Source organism: Lynx canadensis, chromosome B1 (genome assembly GCF_007474595.2).
Source record: "Lynx canadensis isolate LIC74 chromosome B1, mLynCan4.pri.v2, whole genome shotgun sequence".
Taxonomy (NCBI): Eukaryota; Metazoa; Chordata; class Mammalia; order Carnivora; family Felidae; genus Lynx; species Lynx canadensis.
Window position 1 is genome coordinate 28,069,856 of NC_044306.2, and position 17,061 is coordinate 28,086,916.

The 17,061-nt window shown below is 39.5% G+C and overlaps 1 protein-coding gene across 3 annotated transcripts in view; it reads right to left on the reverse strand.

The window, feature by feature from the left end:
- The window catches only part of GTF2E2 (general transcription factor IIE subunit 2), a 79,005-nt gene extending 62,373 nt beyond the window's left edge, over window positions 1-16,632 (reverse strand). The window contains exons 1-2 of one of the 3 annotated variants that reach the window (XM_030312288.1): window positions 16,424-16,628; window positions 7,609-7,778 (exon numbers count right to left, since the gene is read on the reverse strand). In XM_030312288.1, coding sequence (XP_030168148.1) covers window positions 7,609-7,774 — 166 coding nt within the window. In that variant the 5' untranslated portion in view covers window positions 7,775-7,778; window positions 16,424-16,628. Of the gene's footprint in view, window positions 1-7,608; window positions 7,779-15,919; window positions 16,000-16,423 lie in introns of those variants that run through there. The other 2 variants (XM_030312289.1, XM_030312290.1) reach the window with 2 other exon arrangements.
- Between the last annotated feature and the right edge of the window lie 429 nt (window positions 16,633-17,061).

The following is a 17,061-nucleotide window of genomic DNA, read 5'->3' on the forward strand; positions in this document are numbered from 1 at the left end:
AAAAAAAAAAGGAAATACTTCAGTTTTATTTCTTGGAATTACAAGGGCTGTAAAGATATTATATTTTATAACCCTAATCCTTTGCTACCACCCATGAGCAAACCTAAGCATGCTCTTAACCACTACAACTGCCCTTAACCAGAAATATCACTCCTAGAAATCTACCCTGAGAAATTAGTTCAAAAGAAACAAGCTCAAGATACAAAGATATTTGTAATAGCATTACTCAACGTAACACCACCACCAACAAAATGGAAATAATAGCCTTTACATATGACACATCAACCTAGATTAAAAAGCTACTGAAAATTAAGGCAAAATAGAAAATGTCTGATATATGAAGTGAAAAAATATATATCTTCTCATTTAGAGAGCCCTCTTGGTTTGAAATCCCTTTTATACAAAATTTTTTTTTCTAACATTAGAAATACACACAAATAATGTAACCAACTTTCAAAGGACTTGTGAAACCTGGTACACTCAATACTTAGGTAAGTAGGAGCTATTCTGAGCACTGTTAAAATCACATTTTCATAAATAGTAAACTCTGGAGTCCTTAACATGGATGGAAAGCATAAAAATCCTTTAATTACTAAATTTCTTGATAACAGACACTTAACTTTTCCCTACCATATGCTGTAATTTATTTAGCCATTCAACAAACATGTATTTGACAAACATGTATTGAGTGTTTCTCTGTGTGAAAGATTAGGTTACAATGGCAAACAATCATGTAATTGCAATGACACACAATAGCTTTGTCAGAAATAGTGAGTGCTATGGGAATCAAAGGCTAAGCACCAAATTCAAATAGGAAAGTAGAGATAATAGGACTTTTAACCTGCAACCTAAAAGAGGAATAGGATTTACTCAGAAGAGGGAAGGAGCTAAGAAAGAATATTCCACAAAGAGGATACAATATGGGTAAAGGTCAAGAGGCAAGAGAGTAAAGCATGTTAAAAGAGCTACATACAGGCCAATATCACTAAGAGAGAGTACAAGGAAAACAATGATTATGGGTATGAAAGGTAACGGGAGACTAGATCAGGTAAGGCATGAAGATGGCAGGAAAAGATAACCTTCACCTGAAAAGCAATGATGATCAGCCTTAAACAGAGACTGATGTTATCAGACGATTAGAAAAATCACTGACTTCTGTACAGAGAGTGGACAATAAAGAAGTTAAGCCAGGAAACCTTGTAAGCACCTAATCAAGCAATCCACTCATAGTGACCCCAACTAGGGTGGTATGACAGTCTTCACTGTGTACACTCAGTACTTCCTGCTCTCCTCTGAGCACTTGGAACACCCTATGGCTGGTACAGCCCTGTGACTAGCTCTAGACAATGAGCTGTGAGAGAAAGTGATGTCTCACCTCCAGGCCAGAGGATTTTAACTGCCAAGCAAGACCTTCCAGAGTTCTTTCTCCCTCTGGCACTGAAATCAGTAACACTGGAAATATCAGCTACTCTACCAGCCTGGGTTCTTGAGTGACTGTAAGGAGGTAAGACCCCTGCCAACACATGTTAAACACGTGGTATGAAAGAGAAACAAACCTTTGTTGTTTTTAAGCCACTGAGATTTTGGATAAAAAAAAAAAAAAAAAAAAAAAAAAGAAAGAAAAAGAAAACAACAACAAAAACCCAAAAGCCCAAAATTATGTCACTGTGACCAAGTTCCAAACCTTGTGCTTAATACATAATCTAACTGCAGTTTCAAACTCCCTCAGAAATGTAGTCTTAAATCATCAGTCAGGAATTTTTTCATTAACACCAACAAGTATGCCAACATGGACCCTCTCCACCAAAGGAATATGAGGTTATCTGCATAAGACTCCTAGCTTTTCCTCCCTAGAAAGCAGCCTGGCCTAAAACAATCCTTTTCTTTTGCTAATAACTTTCTTGCCTCCACCTTCCTTCTATAAGGACTGTCCATTTGCTACAACTCCTCGGAATGCCTTGCTCAACAGGATGCTACCTGAATCATAAATCATGTAATAAAGCCAATTAGATCTTCAAATTTACATTAATTTTTGTTATTTAGCAAGAGCAAAGTCATTCTTAAGCAGATCAAAGAGACTAGGTCTATGAGTGGGTCTGTGCTAATGTTTATTTTTAAGTTTATTTGACAGAGAGCACATGAATGCAATCAGGGGAGGGGCAGAGAAGGAGAGAGGCAGAGAGGCGGGGGGAGGGGGAGGGGGAGGGAGAGAATTCCAAGTAGGTTCAGCGCTCAATTCCATGAACCGTGAAATCATGACCTGCGCCAAAATCAAGAGTGTCGACTGAGGTACCCAGGCGCCCATGCTAATGTTTAATAAAACAGTGTACTGTGAATTAATTCAATGTACATTTCATTGGAATGAGACATAAACTTCATGTATGTTCTAATAACAGCCCTGCTCGATAAAAAGATTACCTCTGCTTTAACATCAATTAGTAAAACAGCTTGAAAAACATCTAACAAAATGACATCCATAAAGATTACTTACTACATTTTATAAGTAGGTAAATAATTAGCTGTGAATTAAGCTGGACTGACCTTGTTTATAATTTTTTTTTTTTTTAACGTTTATTTATTTTGGGGACAGAGAGAGACAGAGCATGAACGGGGGAGGGGCAGACAGAGAGGGAGACACAGAATTGGAAACAGGCTCCAGGCTCTGAGCCATCAGCCCAGAGCCCGACGCGGGGCTCGAACTCACGGACCGCGAGATCGTGACCTGGCTGAAGTCAGACGCTCAACCGACTGCGCCACCCAGGCGCCCCTGGACTGACCTTGTTTAAAAGGTAACAGTCTAAGACTAAACTAAACCCAAAATAAGCAGAAAAAAAAAATGGTGAAATAGAAATAAAATAAAAAACAGAAAAACACAAGAGAAAAATCAATTAAATCAAAAGTTGATTTTTTTTGAAAAGATCAACAAAATAAAACATAAATTCCTAAAATCAGAAATGAAAGAGGGAAAGGCTGCCTGGGTAGCTCGGTTGGTTGAGCAGCTAACTCTTGATTCCAGCTGGGGTCATGATCCCAGGGTCCTGGGATCAAGCCCTGCTTTGGGCTCCTCGCTCAGTGTGGAGCTGCTGGGGACTGACTCTCACTCTCTCCCTCTCTCCCCCCGCTCCCCACCCCCCCCGCCCCCCCCATCCTCCCTACCCCACTCTCACACTCTAAGAAAAATAAAAAAAAAAAAAACAATGAAAGAGAGGAGGGATATCACTAATGACCTTACAAAAGTCAAAGGCTTGCAAGGAAATACTTTTGAAAAATTTTAGACAATGTAGATAATGAAATGGACAAACTCCTAAAAAGATGCAAGGCACCAAAATTAACTCAAGAAGGTAACAGATAATCTGAATAGATCTGTAAGAAGAATTTCTATGAGAGCTTCTCACAAAGGAAAGCTCAGGCCCAAATGCCTTTGCTAGTGAATTCTATCCAACATTTAAAGGGAAAATTATATCAAACCTTCACAAACTCTTCCAGAAACAGTGGAAAAGAGAACACTTCACCAATCATTTTATGAGGCCACAAATACCCTCACAGGCATCCAAGAAAACTACAGACTATACCCTCATGAATATAAACATAAAACTCCAGTACAAAATATTAGCTATCTGAATTCCACAACAAATAAAAAAGATTATATACATCATGACCAATAGGATTTATATATATACATATATATACATATATACATATATATAGTCAAGTTAACTAACATACAGTGTATACAGGGTACTCTTGGCTTTGGGAGTAGATTCCCATGACTCACTGCTTACATACAATACCCAGTGCTCATCCCAACAAGTGCCCTCCTCAATGCCCTCCACCCATTTTCCCCTCCCCCGTCCCCCATCAGCCTTCAACTTGTTCTCTGTATTTAAAAGACTCTTATGGTTTGCCTCCTTCTGTTTGTAACTATTTTCCCCCTTCCCTTCCCCCATGGTTTTAAGTTTCTCAAATTCCACATGAGTGAAAACATGATTATCTGTCTTCTCTGACTGACTTACTTCACTTAGCATAATACCCTCCAGTTCTATCCACATTGTTGCAAATGGCAAGATTTTATTCTTTTTCTTTGCCAAGCAGTATTCTGTTGTGTATATATGCCACATCTTCTTTATCCGTTCATCAGTTGACAGACATTTGTGCTCTTTCCATAATTTGGCTATTGTTGGCAGCACTGCTATAATATTGGGGTACACGAGTCCCTATGAATCAGCACTCCTGTATCCTCTGGACAATTCCTAGTAGTACTATTGCTGGGTTGTAGGGTAACTCTATTTTTAATTTTTTGAGGAACCCCCACACTGCTTTCCAGAGTGGCTGTACCAGTTTGCATTCCTACCAACAGTAGGATTTTTTCTAAGAATGCCAGGTTGGTTTAACATCTGAAAATCAATTAATGTAATATTAATAAAGAAAAGCATGATCTTCTTAGCAGATGTAGAAAAAGCACTTGATAACATCCAAAACTCATTTAAGATCAAAAACTCTCAACAAACTGGGGCACCTGGGTGGCTCAGTCAGTTGAGCGTCCAACTCTTGGTTTCAGATCAGGTCATGATCTCACGGTTCATGAGATCGAGCCCTGCATCAGGCTCTGGGCTGACAGTGTGCAGTCTGTCTGGGATTCTCTCTCTGCCCCTCCCCCATTCATGCTATCTCTGTCTCTCAAATAAACAAACTTAAAAAATAATAATAATAAAATTAAAAAAAAAACTCAACAAGCTAGAAGTAGAGGGAAACTTCAACCTGATAATGGGCATCTACAAAATCCAGGCAGCTAAGATCATACATAATGATGGAAGATTGAATGCATTTCCCCTAAGATCAGGAACAAGGCAAAGCTGTTCACTCTCACTACCTGTATTCAACATCCTATTAGCCAGCTCAGAGGGGGTGAGAGGAAAGGAGGGAGGGGGAGAGAAACGACGGAGGGGCGGAAAGAGAAAAAGAGGAAAGAAGGAAGAAAAGGCATTCACATTGGAAAGGACAAATAAATCTGTCCTTATTTACAGATGACATAATCTTTCAAGTAAAAAAACCTATGGAATTCACACAAAAAAACTATAAATAATGAACAAGTTCAGCAAGGTTGCAGAAGATCAAAGTGCAAAAATCTACTGTACTTCTATTTACTAGGAATGAACAATCTAAAAAATCAAATTAACAATTTCACTCACAGTAATATCAAAAAGAATAAAATACTTAGGAATAAATTTAACAAAATACATGTAAGACTTATACATTAAAAGCTACAAGGGCGCCTGGGTGGCTCAGTCGGTTAAGTATCTGACTTCGGCTTAGGTCATGATCTCACGGTTCGTGAGTTTGAGGCCCGCATTAGGATCTGTGCTGACAGTCCAGAGGCTGGAGCCTGCTTAGGATTCTGTGTCTCCCCCACTCTCTCTCTCTCTCTCTCTCTCTGCCCCTCCCCCACTTGCACTCTGTCTCTCTCTCAAAAATAAACATGAAAAAAAAAAAAAAAACCTACAAAACATAGCCAGAAGACATAAAAAACCTATATTGATGAAAAGATATCCATGTTCATTGACTGGAAGACAATATTGTTAAGATACCAATTCTCCCCAAATTGACTTACAGATTCAATACAATCCCTATAAAAATCACAACTGGCTCTTTTACACATAGGAATGGACAAGGTGTTCTTAAATTTTATTTGAATGCAAAGAATCCAGGAAAAAAACAAAACAATCTTGGAAAAAGAAGAACAAAAGTGAAGACTTCCACTTTCCCTATTCTGATGCTACAGCAATCAAGAGAGTATGGAATTAAGGATAGACATAGAATCAATGGAACCAAACTGAGATTCTAGAAATAAATTCATTCATAGTCAACTGATAATCAACAAGCAGGCCAATGCAAATCAGTGGGAAAAAACAGTCTTTTCAAGAAATGGCGTGGGGACAACTGAATAACCACACACAAAAAGATGAAGTTAGACCCTTATGTTAAACCATACACAAAAAAATCAACTCAAACATATCACAGACCTAAATATAAGGGCTAAAACTATAAAACTCTTACAAGAAAACATAAGAGTAAATTTTCACGACCTTGAGTTAGGCAAAGATTTCCTACATATGACACCAAGAACAAGTGATACTGGATCAAGAAACTGTACTCAGAATCTATAAGGAACTCTTACAAATCAATAGGAAGAAAACAATGAAAAATGGGCAAAAAAATATGAATAGACATTTGTCCCAAGTATGACCCATGAAGAGGCCAAAAAGCAAATGAAATGACGCTCAACATCATTAGTCATTAGGGAACTGCATATTAAAACCACAATTATACCATTTTACAACCACTAGAATGGCTATAATAAAAAAGACAAGAAATAAGTCTTAACAAGAATAAAAAAAATAGAACCCTCATGCATTGATGGTTAAGAATGGAAAATGGTACAGCCATTTTAGTACCTTCTTAAAAAGTTAAAGCATAAAATTACCACATGACTCAGAAATTCTGTTCTTAGGTCCTCTATCCAAGAGAAAAAAACGAAACCAAAAACAAGTCCACACAAAAGCTTGTACATCAACGTTCATAGCAGAACTATTCATAATAGCCAATAAATGGAAATAATCCAAATGTCCATTAATTCATGAATGGATAAACAAACTGTAGTATACCCATACAGTGGATTACTCTTCAGCAATAAAACAGAATGAAGTACTGATACATGCTACAGATAGATGAATCCTGGACAAAATATCAGCAAATTGAATGCCACAACAAATAAAAAAGATTATACACCAACCAAGAAGGATTTATTCCAAGAATGCAAGGCTGATTTTATCTGAAAAATCAATAAATATAATATGCCATGTTAATAGCATAAACAAAAAGAACATGATCATCTCAATAAATGCTAAGTAGAAGAAGCCACCCACTACAGGCCACTTATTGTACAATTCCATTTATGTGAAACATCCAGAAAAAGCAAATATATAGAGAAAGAAAGCTATTGGTTATCTGGGGCTAGGGTGGGAACAAGAAGAGAATGGGCACAAAGCATCTTTTCGGGGTGATGGAAATGTTCTAAAATTGAATTATATCAATAGTTGCACAATTCTCTAAATTCACTAAAAATATTTGAATTGTACATTTAAAATGAGTGAACTATATGATATATAAACTTCAACAAAGTTATTCTCTGAAAAGATAATAACCTAAATTCTAACTACAACACAAGATGATTAATATCTTAAAAGCAATATACTCTCTTATCACTGTATAATGTTGAACTAAAAAATGAACTTGTTGGGGTGCCTGAGTGGCTCAGTCAGTTAAGTGTCCAACTCTTGATTTCGACCCAGGTCATGATCTCATGGTTCATGCTTGGGATTCTCTCTCATTCTCATTCTCATTCTCATTCTTTCTTTCTCTCTCTCTCTCTCTCTCTCTCTCTCTCTCTCTCTCTCCCCCCCCCCCATTGTTCCCAGCAAGCAAGTGCATGCACACACTCCCTCAAAAACAAAACAAAACAAAAACTTTATAAAAAATGAACTTGCCATGATTAAATAAATGGTTTCCTGAAAAATAAAAACAGTCCTAAACAGTCAATTTTTTACTGACCAGAATTTTGTTTAGAGCCTGATGATCCTCCATGTTCTAGCTTTGCTTTCTTCTTCTTTGATGATGATGATGATGACTCAGAAGATACTGAACGTTTTTCTACTACAGGAGTGGAAAGAGCTCGTTTTTTGAACAGCTCTCGTTCTCTCAACAGGCTTGGATCCATATTTCTGCAAAGATAAAAGTAAATATCTTCAATACAGATTCTAATCACTCAAACCTATAGGCCAAATCCATAGGTCCCAAGAAGAATTACTTCCAAACAAAATTATCTTTTATTATAAGTTCTCCAGTACTTGTTTTAATTCACTTAGTGATTCACTTAACAATCTTCAGTTAGTGCCAGGCACTGTGCTAGGCACTAATAAAGAGAAATAGAATTAGTCTCTAAAGCTCTAGGAACTGCACTGTCCCATATGATACCCACTAGTCACATGTGCCTATGGAACACATGAAATGGGGCTAGAGTTGAAACGTACACACTAGATCTAAAAGATTTAGCACAAAAGAACTTTTAAAACTACTGATGAGATTTTTTAAGTTCATTTTTTTGAGAGAGAGAGAGAGAGAGAGAGAGCACGCAGGGGAAGGGCATAGAGATAGGGAGAGAGAGAATCTGCGCTGACAGCACAGAGCCTGACACAGGGCTCCATCTCATGAACCGTGAGATCAGGACCTGAGCTGATATCAAGAGTTGGACACTTAGCCTACTAAGCCGAGACACCTCATGAGGAGATATTTTATCACATGTTGATGTGATAATATTTTGGATATCCTAGGTTAAAAAAAATATTAAAACTAATTTCCCCCAACTATATGATCATCTCAATAAATGCAGAAAAAGCATTTGACAAAATACAAAATCTGTTCAGGATAAAAACTCTCAACAAAGTGGGTTTAGAGGGAACATATCTCAACATAACATAATAAAGATTAAAATGAAAAACTCAAAGCTCACATCATACTCCATGGTAAAAAAAGTGAGAGCTTTTTCTCCAAGATCAGGAATAAGACAAGGATGTCCACTCTCACCAGTTTTATTCAATATAGCAGTGGAAGTTCTAGATACAGCAAACAGACAAGAAAAATAAAAAGCATCCAAACTTGTAATGAAAATGTGAAACTGTCATTATTTCCAGAAGACATGATACTATATACAGAAAACCCTAAAGACTCCACCAAAAAATTAGTAAGTGAATTCAGTATAGTTGTAGGATACAAAATTAATGTACGGAAATCTGTTCTGTTCTGTTCCTATACACTAATAACAAAGTAGGAGAAAGAGAAATTAAGAAAACAATCCCATTTACAATTGCACCAAAAAGAATTAAATACTCAGGAATAAATTTAACCAAGGAGATCAAAGACCTACATACACTCTGAAAACTAAAGGACACTGATGAAAGAAACTAAAGGTGAAACAAATAGATATTCCATGCTCATGGATTAGAAGAACATCATTAAAATGTCCTTACTACCCAAAGCAATTTTCAGATTCAATGCAATCCCAATCAAAATACCAATAGCATTTTTCACAAAACTAGAATAAGATAATCCTAAAATTTGTATGAAACCACAAAAAACCCTGAATAGCCAAAAGAATCTTGAAAAAGAAGCACAAAAAACTGGAGGTATCATGATCCCAGGTATCAGGATATACTACAAAGCTACAGTAATCAAACAGTATGGTGCTGACCCAAAAAGAGATACATAGATCAACAGAACAGAAGAGAGAGGCCAAAAATAAACCGACCCTTACTGGTCAATGAATTCATGACAAAGGAAGCAAGAACATACAATGGGAAAAAGAATCTTCAACAAATGGTGCTGGGAAAACTAGACACCTACAGGCAAAAAAGAAACTGAACCACTTTCTTACACCATACACAAAAATAAACTAAAATGGATTAAAGACCAAATGTGAGACCTGAAACCTTAAAACTCCTAAAAGAAAAATACAGACAGTAATCTGCTGGACACTGGCCTTAGCAACACTTTTCTAGATGTGTCGCCTCAGGCAAGGGAAACAAAAGCCAAAATAAACTATTGGGACTTCATCAAAACAAAAAGCTTGTGCACAGCAAAGGAAACCATCAACAAAACAAAAAGATAACCTGCTGAATGGGAGAAGATAATTGCAAATGATTTATCTGATAAGGGGTTAATATCCAAAATAAAGAAGTTATATCACACACACACACACACACACACACACACACACACACACACACCAAAAAAAAACCCCACAAACAATTCAATTAAAAATGCGTAGAGGACCTGAATAGACATTTTTCAAAGATGACATACAAATGGCCAACAGACACATGAAGAGATACTTAATATTACTAATCATCAAGGAAATGCAAATCAAAACCACAATAAGATATCTCCTCACACCAGTCAGAATGGCTGTTATAAAAAAGAAATAACATGTGCAGACAAGGATGTGGAGAAAAAGCAACCCTCATGCACTACCAATGGGAATGCAAACTGGTACAGCCACAGTGGAAAACAGTATAGAGGTTCCAAAAAATTAAAAATAGATATACTATATGATCCAATAATTTCCCTGGTATTTACCCAAAGAAAACAAAAGCACTATCAAAGAGATAAATGCAGCCCTGTTTATGGCAGCATTCTTTACAATCGCCAAGATATGGAAGCAACCCAACTGTATTAACAGATAAATGGACAAAGAAAATAAATGTGGCATGTGTAATGTGTAGACACATATATATGTATACATACGTGTGTATGTATGTATACACATATATGTATACATATATGTATACATACACATATGTGTGTGTGCACACACATACACAATGGACTAGGAGCCACAAAAAGAATGAGATCTTGCCCTCTGAGACAAGGGTGGACCTAGAGGGTATTATACTAAGCAAAATAAGCAGAGAGGTAAATACTATATGATTTCATTTACACATGTCATCTAAAAAACAAATGAACAGACAGACTCTTAAATACTGAGAACAAGCTGGTGGTTGCCAGAGGAGAGGTTGGTGGGGGGATGGGCAAAATAGGTAAAGGGTATTAAAAAGTATAAACTTAAAAATAAATAAAAAGTATAAACTTCGTTGTTTTTTTTTTTCAAACTTCCAGTTATAAAATAAATATGTTGCGGAGATGAAAAGTACAGCATTAGGGAATATACTCAATAATAATGCAATAATGTTGCATGGTGACAAACGGTGGCTGTACCTATCACAGAGAGCATTTAGTAATGTATGTAACTGTTGAATCAACATGTTGTACACCTAGGGGTGCCCAGGTGGTTCAGTCAATCGTCCGACTCTTGATTTCGCCTCAGGTCATGATCTCACGGTTTTCACGGGTTTGAGCCCCCCACATCAGGCTCTGTGCTGGCAACACGGAGCCTGCTTGGGACAGAGAATCTCTGTCTTCCCCTTTCCCACTTGTGTTCTCTCTCAAATAATAAAACAAAATAAAAACTTAAAAAAAAATCCTGTATACCTAAAACTAATATAACATTGTATGTCAATTATACTTCAATAAAGACAAATTAAAACTGATTTTTTTTTTAATTAAAACATTTTACAGGCCACCTGGGTGGCTCAGTTGGTTAAGTGTCCAACACTTGGTTTCGGCTCAAGTTGTGATGTTGGTGAGTTCAAGCTTGCATCCAGCTTTGCACTGACCACGTGGAGTCTGCTTGGGATTCTCTCCCTCTCTCTCTGCCCCTCCCCTGCACACATAGGCACACTCTCTCCCTCTCTAACGAAATAAACATGTTTTAAAAACAAATTTTTAAACTACATGTGTGGCTCATGTTTGCAGCTCTCATTGTATTTCTATTGGACAACACTGCTCTAGAAACATCAGACTACTCGGCAGAAGTTAGGAAGCAGATATAGGTTCACTGGGGGAAAAATCATCAGAATTACTTATAAATGAAAAGATGTCTTTTAAAACTGGTGAATTCTTGGGGCGCCTGGGTGGCTCAATGGGTTGAACATCGGACTCCTGATTTCAGCTTAGGTCATGATCCCAGAGTTGTGGGATCAACCTGAGTCAGGCCCCGTGCTGACCGTGGAACCTGCTTAAAATTCTTTCTCTCTCTCTTTCTCTCTCCCCCTCCCCGCCCCCTCTGCCCCACTCCTCTGCTCCCTCTCACTCTCTCAAAAAACAAAACAAACCAAAAATTTGTTTTTTTAATTAAAAAAAGGGGCACTGAGTGGCTCAGTCGATTAAGCATCTGACTTGATTTCAGCTAAAATCATGATCTCACAGTTCATGAGTTCAATCCCCACATCAGGCTCTGTGGTGATAGCACAGAGCCTGCTTGGGATTCTCTGTCTCCCTCTCTCTTTTCCACACCCCACACTAGCTCTCATATAAACATTAAAAAAATAATACTAATAAAAAATAAATTTAAAAAATTAAATTAAAAAAGACCTGGTGAACTCTATGTCATTGCGTGATAAGAAGGCTTGATTACAATTTGTTAGAAATATCTACAGAAAATTCCTGATTTAGAGGGAGGTGGCACTAGATCTCTTCTTTTGTTTTTTTCCCCAGTTCTAAAACTTCAGAGTCCTAAGCAACTTTAGTACAGCCAGGGAAGCCACAGATCATTCAACAAGTTTTGGGTTTTTTTGGTTTTTTTTAATGTTTATTTTTAAGAGACAGCATGAGCAGGGGAGAGAGAGGGAGACACAGAACTGGAAGCAGGCTCCAGCTGTCAGCACAGAGCCCGACACAGGACTCAAACCCACAAACCTTGAGATCATGACTGAGCTGAAACCAAGAGTGGGCCGCTTAACTAACTGAACCACCCAGGTGCCCCACAAGTATTTTAAAATGTTCCTCTCTTCAGGCACCTGGGTGGCTCAGTCAGCTAAGCAGCCCACTCTTGGGTTTCAGCTCAGGTCACGATCTCACCATTCATGGGTTTGAGCCTCAAGTCGGGCTCTGTGGAGCCTGTTTGGGAGTCCCTCTCTCCCTGCCCTTCCCCTACTCTTGGTCTGTCTCTCAAAATAAATAAATAAACTTAAAAAAAAAAATTTTTAGGGGCACCTGGGTGGCTCAGTCGGCTAAGTGGCCAACTCTGGCTCAGATCATGATCTCATGGCTCCTAAGTTCGAGCCCAGCATGGGGCTCTCTGCTATCACTGCAAAGCCCTCTTCAGATCCTCTGTCACCCACTCTCTCTGCCCCTCCCCAGCTCGTGCTCGCCCTCTCTCAAAAATAAATATTAAAAAAATAATAAAAAAAGGAATTAAAAAATAAAAATCTCAATCTGTCAAAAAAATTTTTTCTAAATAAATAAAAAATAAAATGTTCTTCTCTTATTTTACAATCCAGTAACTGCACTACTCGGTACTTACCCAAAGAATAGGAAAACTCTAATTTGAAAAGATATATCATCCCTATGTTTATTGCAGCATTATTTACAATAGTCAAATTATGGAACCAGCCCAAGTGTCCATTAGTAGATGAATGGATAAAGAAGATGAGGTACACATAATATATATATACATACATATACACACACGTATGTACACAATGGAGTATTATTCAGCCATAAAAAATAATGAAATCTTGCCATTTGCAACAACACAGATGGATCTAGAGAGTGTAACGCTAAGTAAAACAAGCCAGCCAAAGAAAGACAAATACCATATGATTTCACTCATGTGTGGAATTTAAGAAACAAAACAAAGGGAAAAAAAAAAAAAAAAGACAACCCAAAAAAGAGTCTTAACTATAGAGAACAAATTGATGGTTACCAGAGGGGAGGTGGGCAGGGGATGGGGAAAATAGAGAAGGGAATTAACAGTATACTTATCTTTTTGTTTGTTTGTTTGTTTCTTTATTTTGAGAGACCGTGCAAGCGAGAGCAGGGGAGGGGCAGAGAGGGAGAGAATCCCAAGCAGGCTTTGCGTGCTGTCAGCACGGAGCTCCATGAGAGGCTCAAAACCCCCAAACCGTGAGATCATGACCTGAGCCAAAATCAAGAGCCGTATGCTCAACCACCTGAGCCACCCAGGTGCCCCAAAGGTACACTTATGTTGATGAGCATGGAGTAATATATGGAACTGGTGAATCATTATATTGTACACCTGAAACTAATGTAACATTGTACGTTAACTACACTGGAATTGAAATTTTAAAAAGTTCCTCTCTTCAGACCCATAAGCACAGGATAAACTGATGGTTGCCAAAGGAGGGATTGATGGGGGATATGAAAATGGGCAAAATGGGTGATAGGGAGTAGGCTATCGAGGCCTCCAGTTAAGGAAAGAATAAATCACCAGGATGAAAAGTTTAGCACAGGGAATAGAGTCAATGGTACTATAACAGCACTGTATGGTGACAGATGGTAGCTACACTTCTGGCGAGCACAGCATAAGGCACAGAGTTGTACAAATCACTATTCATCACTATGCTGTATATTCGAAGCTAATGTAACATTGTGTGTCAATTATACCTCTATAAAGAAAAAAAGTTCCTCTCTTGTTTGAACTCTCCTAGAACACCATGGAGTCTAGGAAGCACACAAACTGACCACGTAAATGATTTCTGCATTCTTCACAAGTAGGGAAGGAAGGTCTGGGAGGAAAAAGATTGTATCTTAATTTTGAAAGCCTTCATGCACAGAGTAGCTCAATAAATATTTGTTAAATGAATAACGAACACAAAAACACCTTTAAATTGCTCTAGCCTCGTTACAGGTTTCACAGGCCTTTATTAAATGTCTTGTGTTTGTGGCCTCAATCTTTGTGTACTTGTCTTGTGTTTGCATAACTCCCAAGCTTTGAAGGGTTCTGGAAGATAAACCCTTGCCTTCACGCAGCTTAAGCTGAAGAACATGAAAGGATTGAGCACCTCACTTAAAAAACAATGGATAAAATGTGACTCAGAGTGGTAAAAGTTAAAAATGTAATAAGCACTGATAAGAAACAATCAGAGTAAACTTTATTTGAGTGAGAGTCACAGGCACTGGAATCCAAGGACCTGACTTCTCTCAGTACTCCTCTCTAAACTGCAACATGACCCTAGGCAATCCACTAGACCTAAATCCAATTTTATCATAGGCAAAATGAAGACACTTACCAATACTGTCTACATCTAGCCCAACTTTAAAATGAGACATGAAAAGCATTTTTTTTTTAAATTTTTTTTTTTTTCAACATTTATTTTTGGGACAGAGAGAGACAGAGCATGAACGGGGGAGGGGCAGAGAGAGAGGGAGACACAGAATCAGAAACAGGCTCCAGGCTCTGAGCCATCAGCCCAGAGCCCGACGCGGGGCTCGAACTCACGGACCGCGAGATCGTGACCTGGCTGAAGTCGGACGCTTAACCGACTGCGCCACCCAGGCGCCCCAAAGCATTTTTTTTTTAATAAAGCAATACAAGTATGTGTTATTTCAGTGTTACTATTCTGGGTTGGATCTGAAAAAAAATGATTATACCAGGGTGAGGAAGGTGGGCGACAGTCCTGAGGAGGGGAGGGAAAGTGTGAGAGAAAAAAGGAGAAATCGCAAGTGATAAAGTGGGGGCAACAAGCCTAAAACAGAAAATATGTGTAGATGTTTATTTCACCTTGTAAAGACAGGTAATTAAACCAAGCTTTTAATCATGATTTCAACACACTTAAATAAGAGCCTTACAGTTCACAAAAACCCTAAATCTTTACAGCATTTGAGCCTCACAACTCTTTCAGACGAAACCTGTTAGTTTTACTCCTTATTTTAATCTGTGAAATCTGAAGTGAAGAGGTACAGTTAAGGTCACACAGCTGTAAGTACCTAGGCCAGGACATGAATACCCTGCCTACTAAATCAAATGCGTCCTACTCCAGACCTGAAATGCTGGTAAAGGCCTCTAAAACAAAGGCGACCTGTGTGACACGGGGACCATTCAATGGCACCTAGAGCAAAAGACTTAATGTCCTCTTTCTCACCATCGCATGCTCCACCTAACTTTTCCTCCTTTTTTTCAGACTACTCAAACAATTTGTCCTGTTTTACATACACTGACTCGGGTAGTAGACAGGATACATCACCATGCCCATTTTCCGTAACAACAACAACAAAAATCATCAGCACAACTCGGGGATCAAGTGTTCCTCCATGGATGGTCACTGAGAAGCCAAAACTTAAATCAGAACCTTCTGGCTCGAAATCACACGTTCTTTCCACGGTATCGTTCGATTTTTCTTCAACCTTTCTACTTTTCCTTCTTTCCCTGTGTAAGCCCCAGAGCGGCCCCTGGCACCTAAGAATACTGCTAAGAACAGTCAGCAAGGTATGAAATGAGACTGCCTACCTCTTAAATGACAGGAATGTAGGGTCGGACGAAAAGGTACCGTAGCGTTTTGATTTGGAACAGGTCTTTAGACTTTGCAGACAACAACTGTAATAACTGAAGTTTAGGAATCATTACAAACCAAGTCTCCAACAGGCAGCTTAAAAAAAAAAATCGTGAAGATGCATCTAAATCACAGCCTTTAGCTGGACACCGTGGTTCCCCAAACTCCACACACGTTTCGCTCGGCTACTGTTAATGTAAAGTCGGAGGCTAAGAAGAGACACAATCAGCTCTTCGACTGCCAGTATCCTCTCTTTACAACCCAAAAGTTTGCTCAATGGACCTCCGGCCTAAAAGACAATGCCCCCAAGAAGTTGTTACTGTGTTTAGTGTTTCGCGCAGAGAACCGCGGCCCCCAGCCTCCGGAGAGATGGAAGACTAGCTCGCCGCTCGGGAGGAGGCGGTCCTGAGGAACAACAGGCCGGGGCTCCGCTCCCCTCACCCGGCGGCTGCAGCCCCTACCTGAGCGAGGAGGGCCACCCCCACGCGACCGGCCGCCGCCTCCCAGCGCCTCCACCTCGACCAGCCGCCCACGCCCGCGTGGCCACCGCTTCCTGCTTCTCGTCAGCGCCCCCGCCTGCCCGTACGCACTCCCAGCGCAGCCCCGCCAGGCCGGGGTCTCGGCACTGGCGGCAGCGGCAGCTGCAGCTAAGGCAGCGCGACTCGGCCCCGGACTCCGCCCGCCACTTCCTGATCAGGCTACTAGGAGCTCAGTCCCGGCAGGCACCGCGGCGCCCCCGCCGCCGAGAACGCGCATGCGTCATCACGTGCGCCGACCGGGGTACCGCGGGCAGGCAATCAGCCGTCTGGGGCGTCCTGGATTTCTAAAACAACTAGGGGTTAGGGGGGCGGGGCGGAGAATGAGACAAGTGGCTTGAGAGTAGCCATTGCTAAAAGAAGAATCTTTCCTTTGCAGAAGTTTAAAGCTACCAGATCCTCCTCCAGCGTGCTCTGGAATCTGTTTAACCCAAGTGGCAATGCGATCTTTCAAGTTATTGAGTATCTACCAGGTGTTTTGTACTTTTTATCGAATGCTAGTCACCAGCACCTAAGTCACCAGTTCCAGCTGTCTTACAAGTGAGGAAACTACAGGCCCAGTG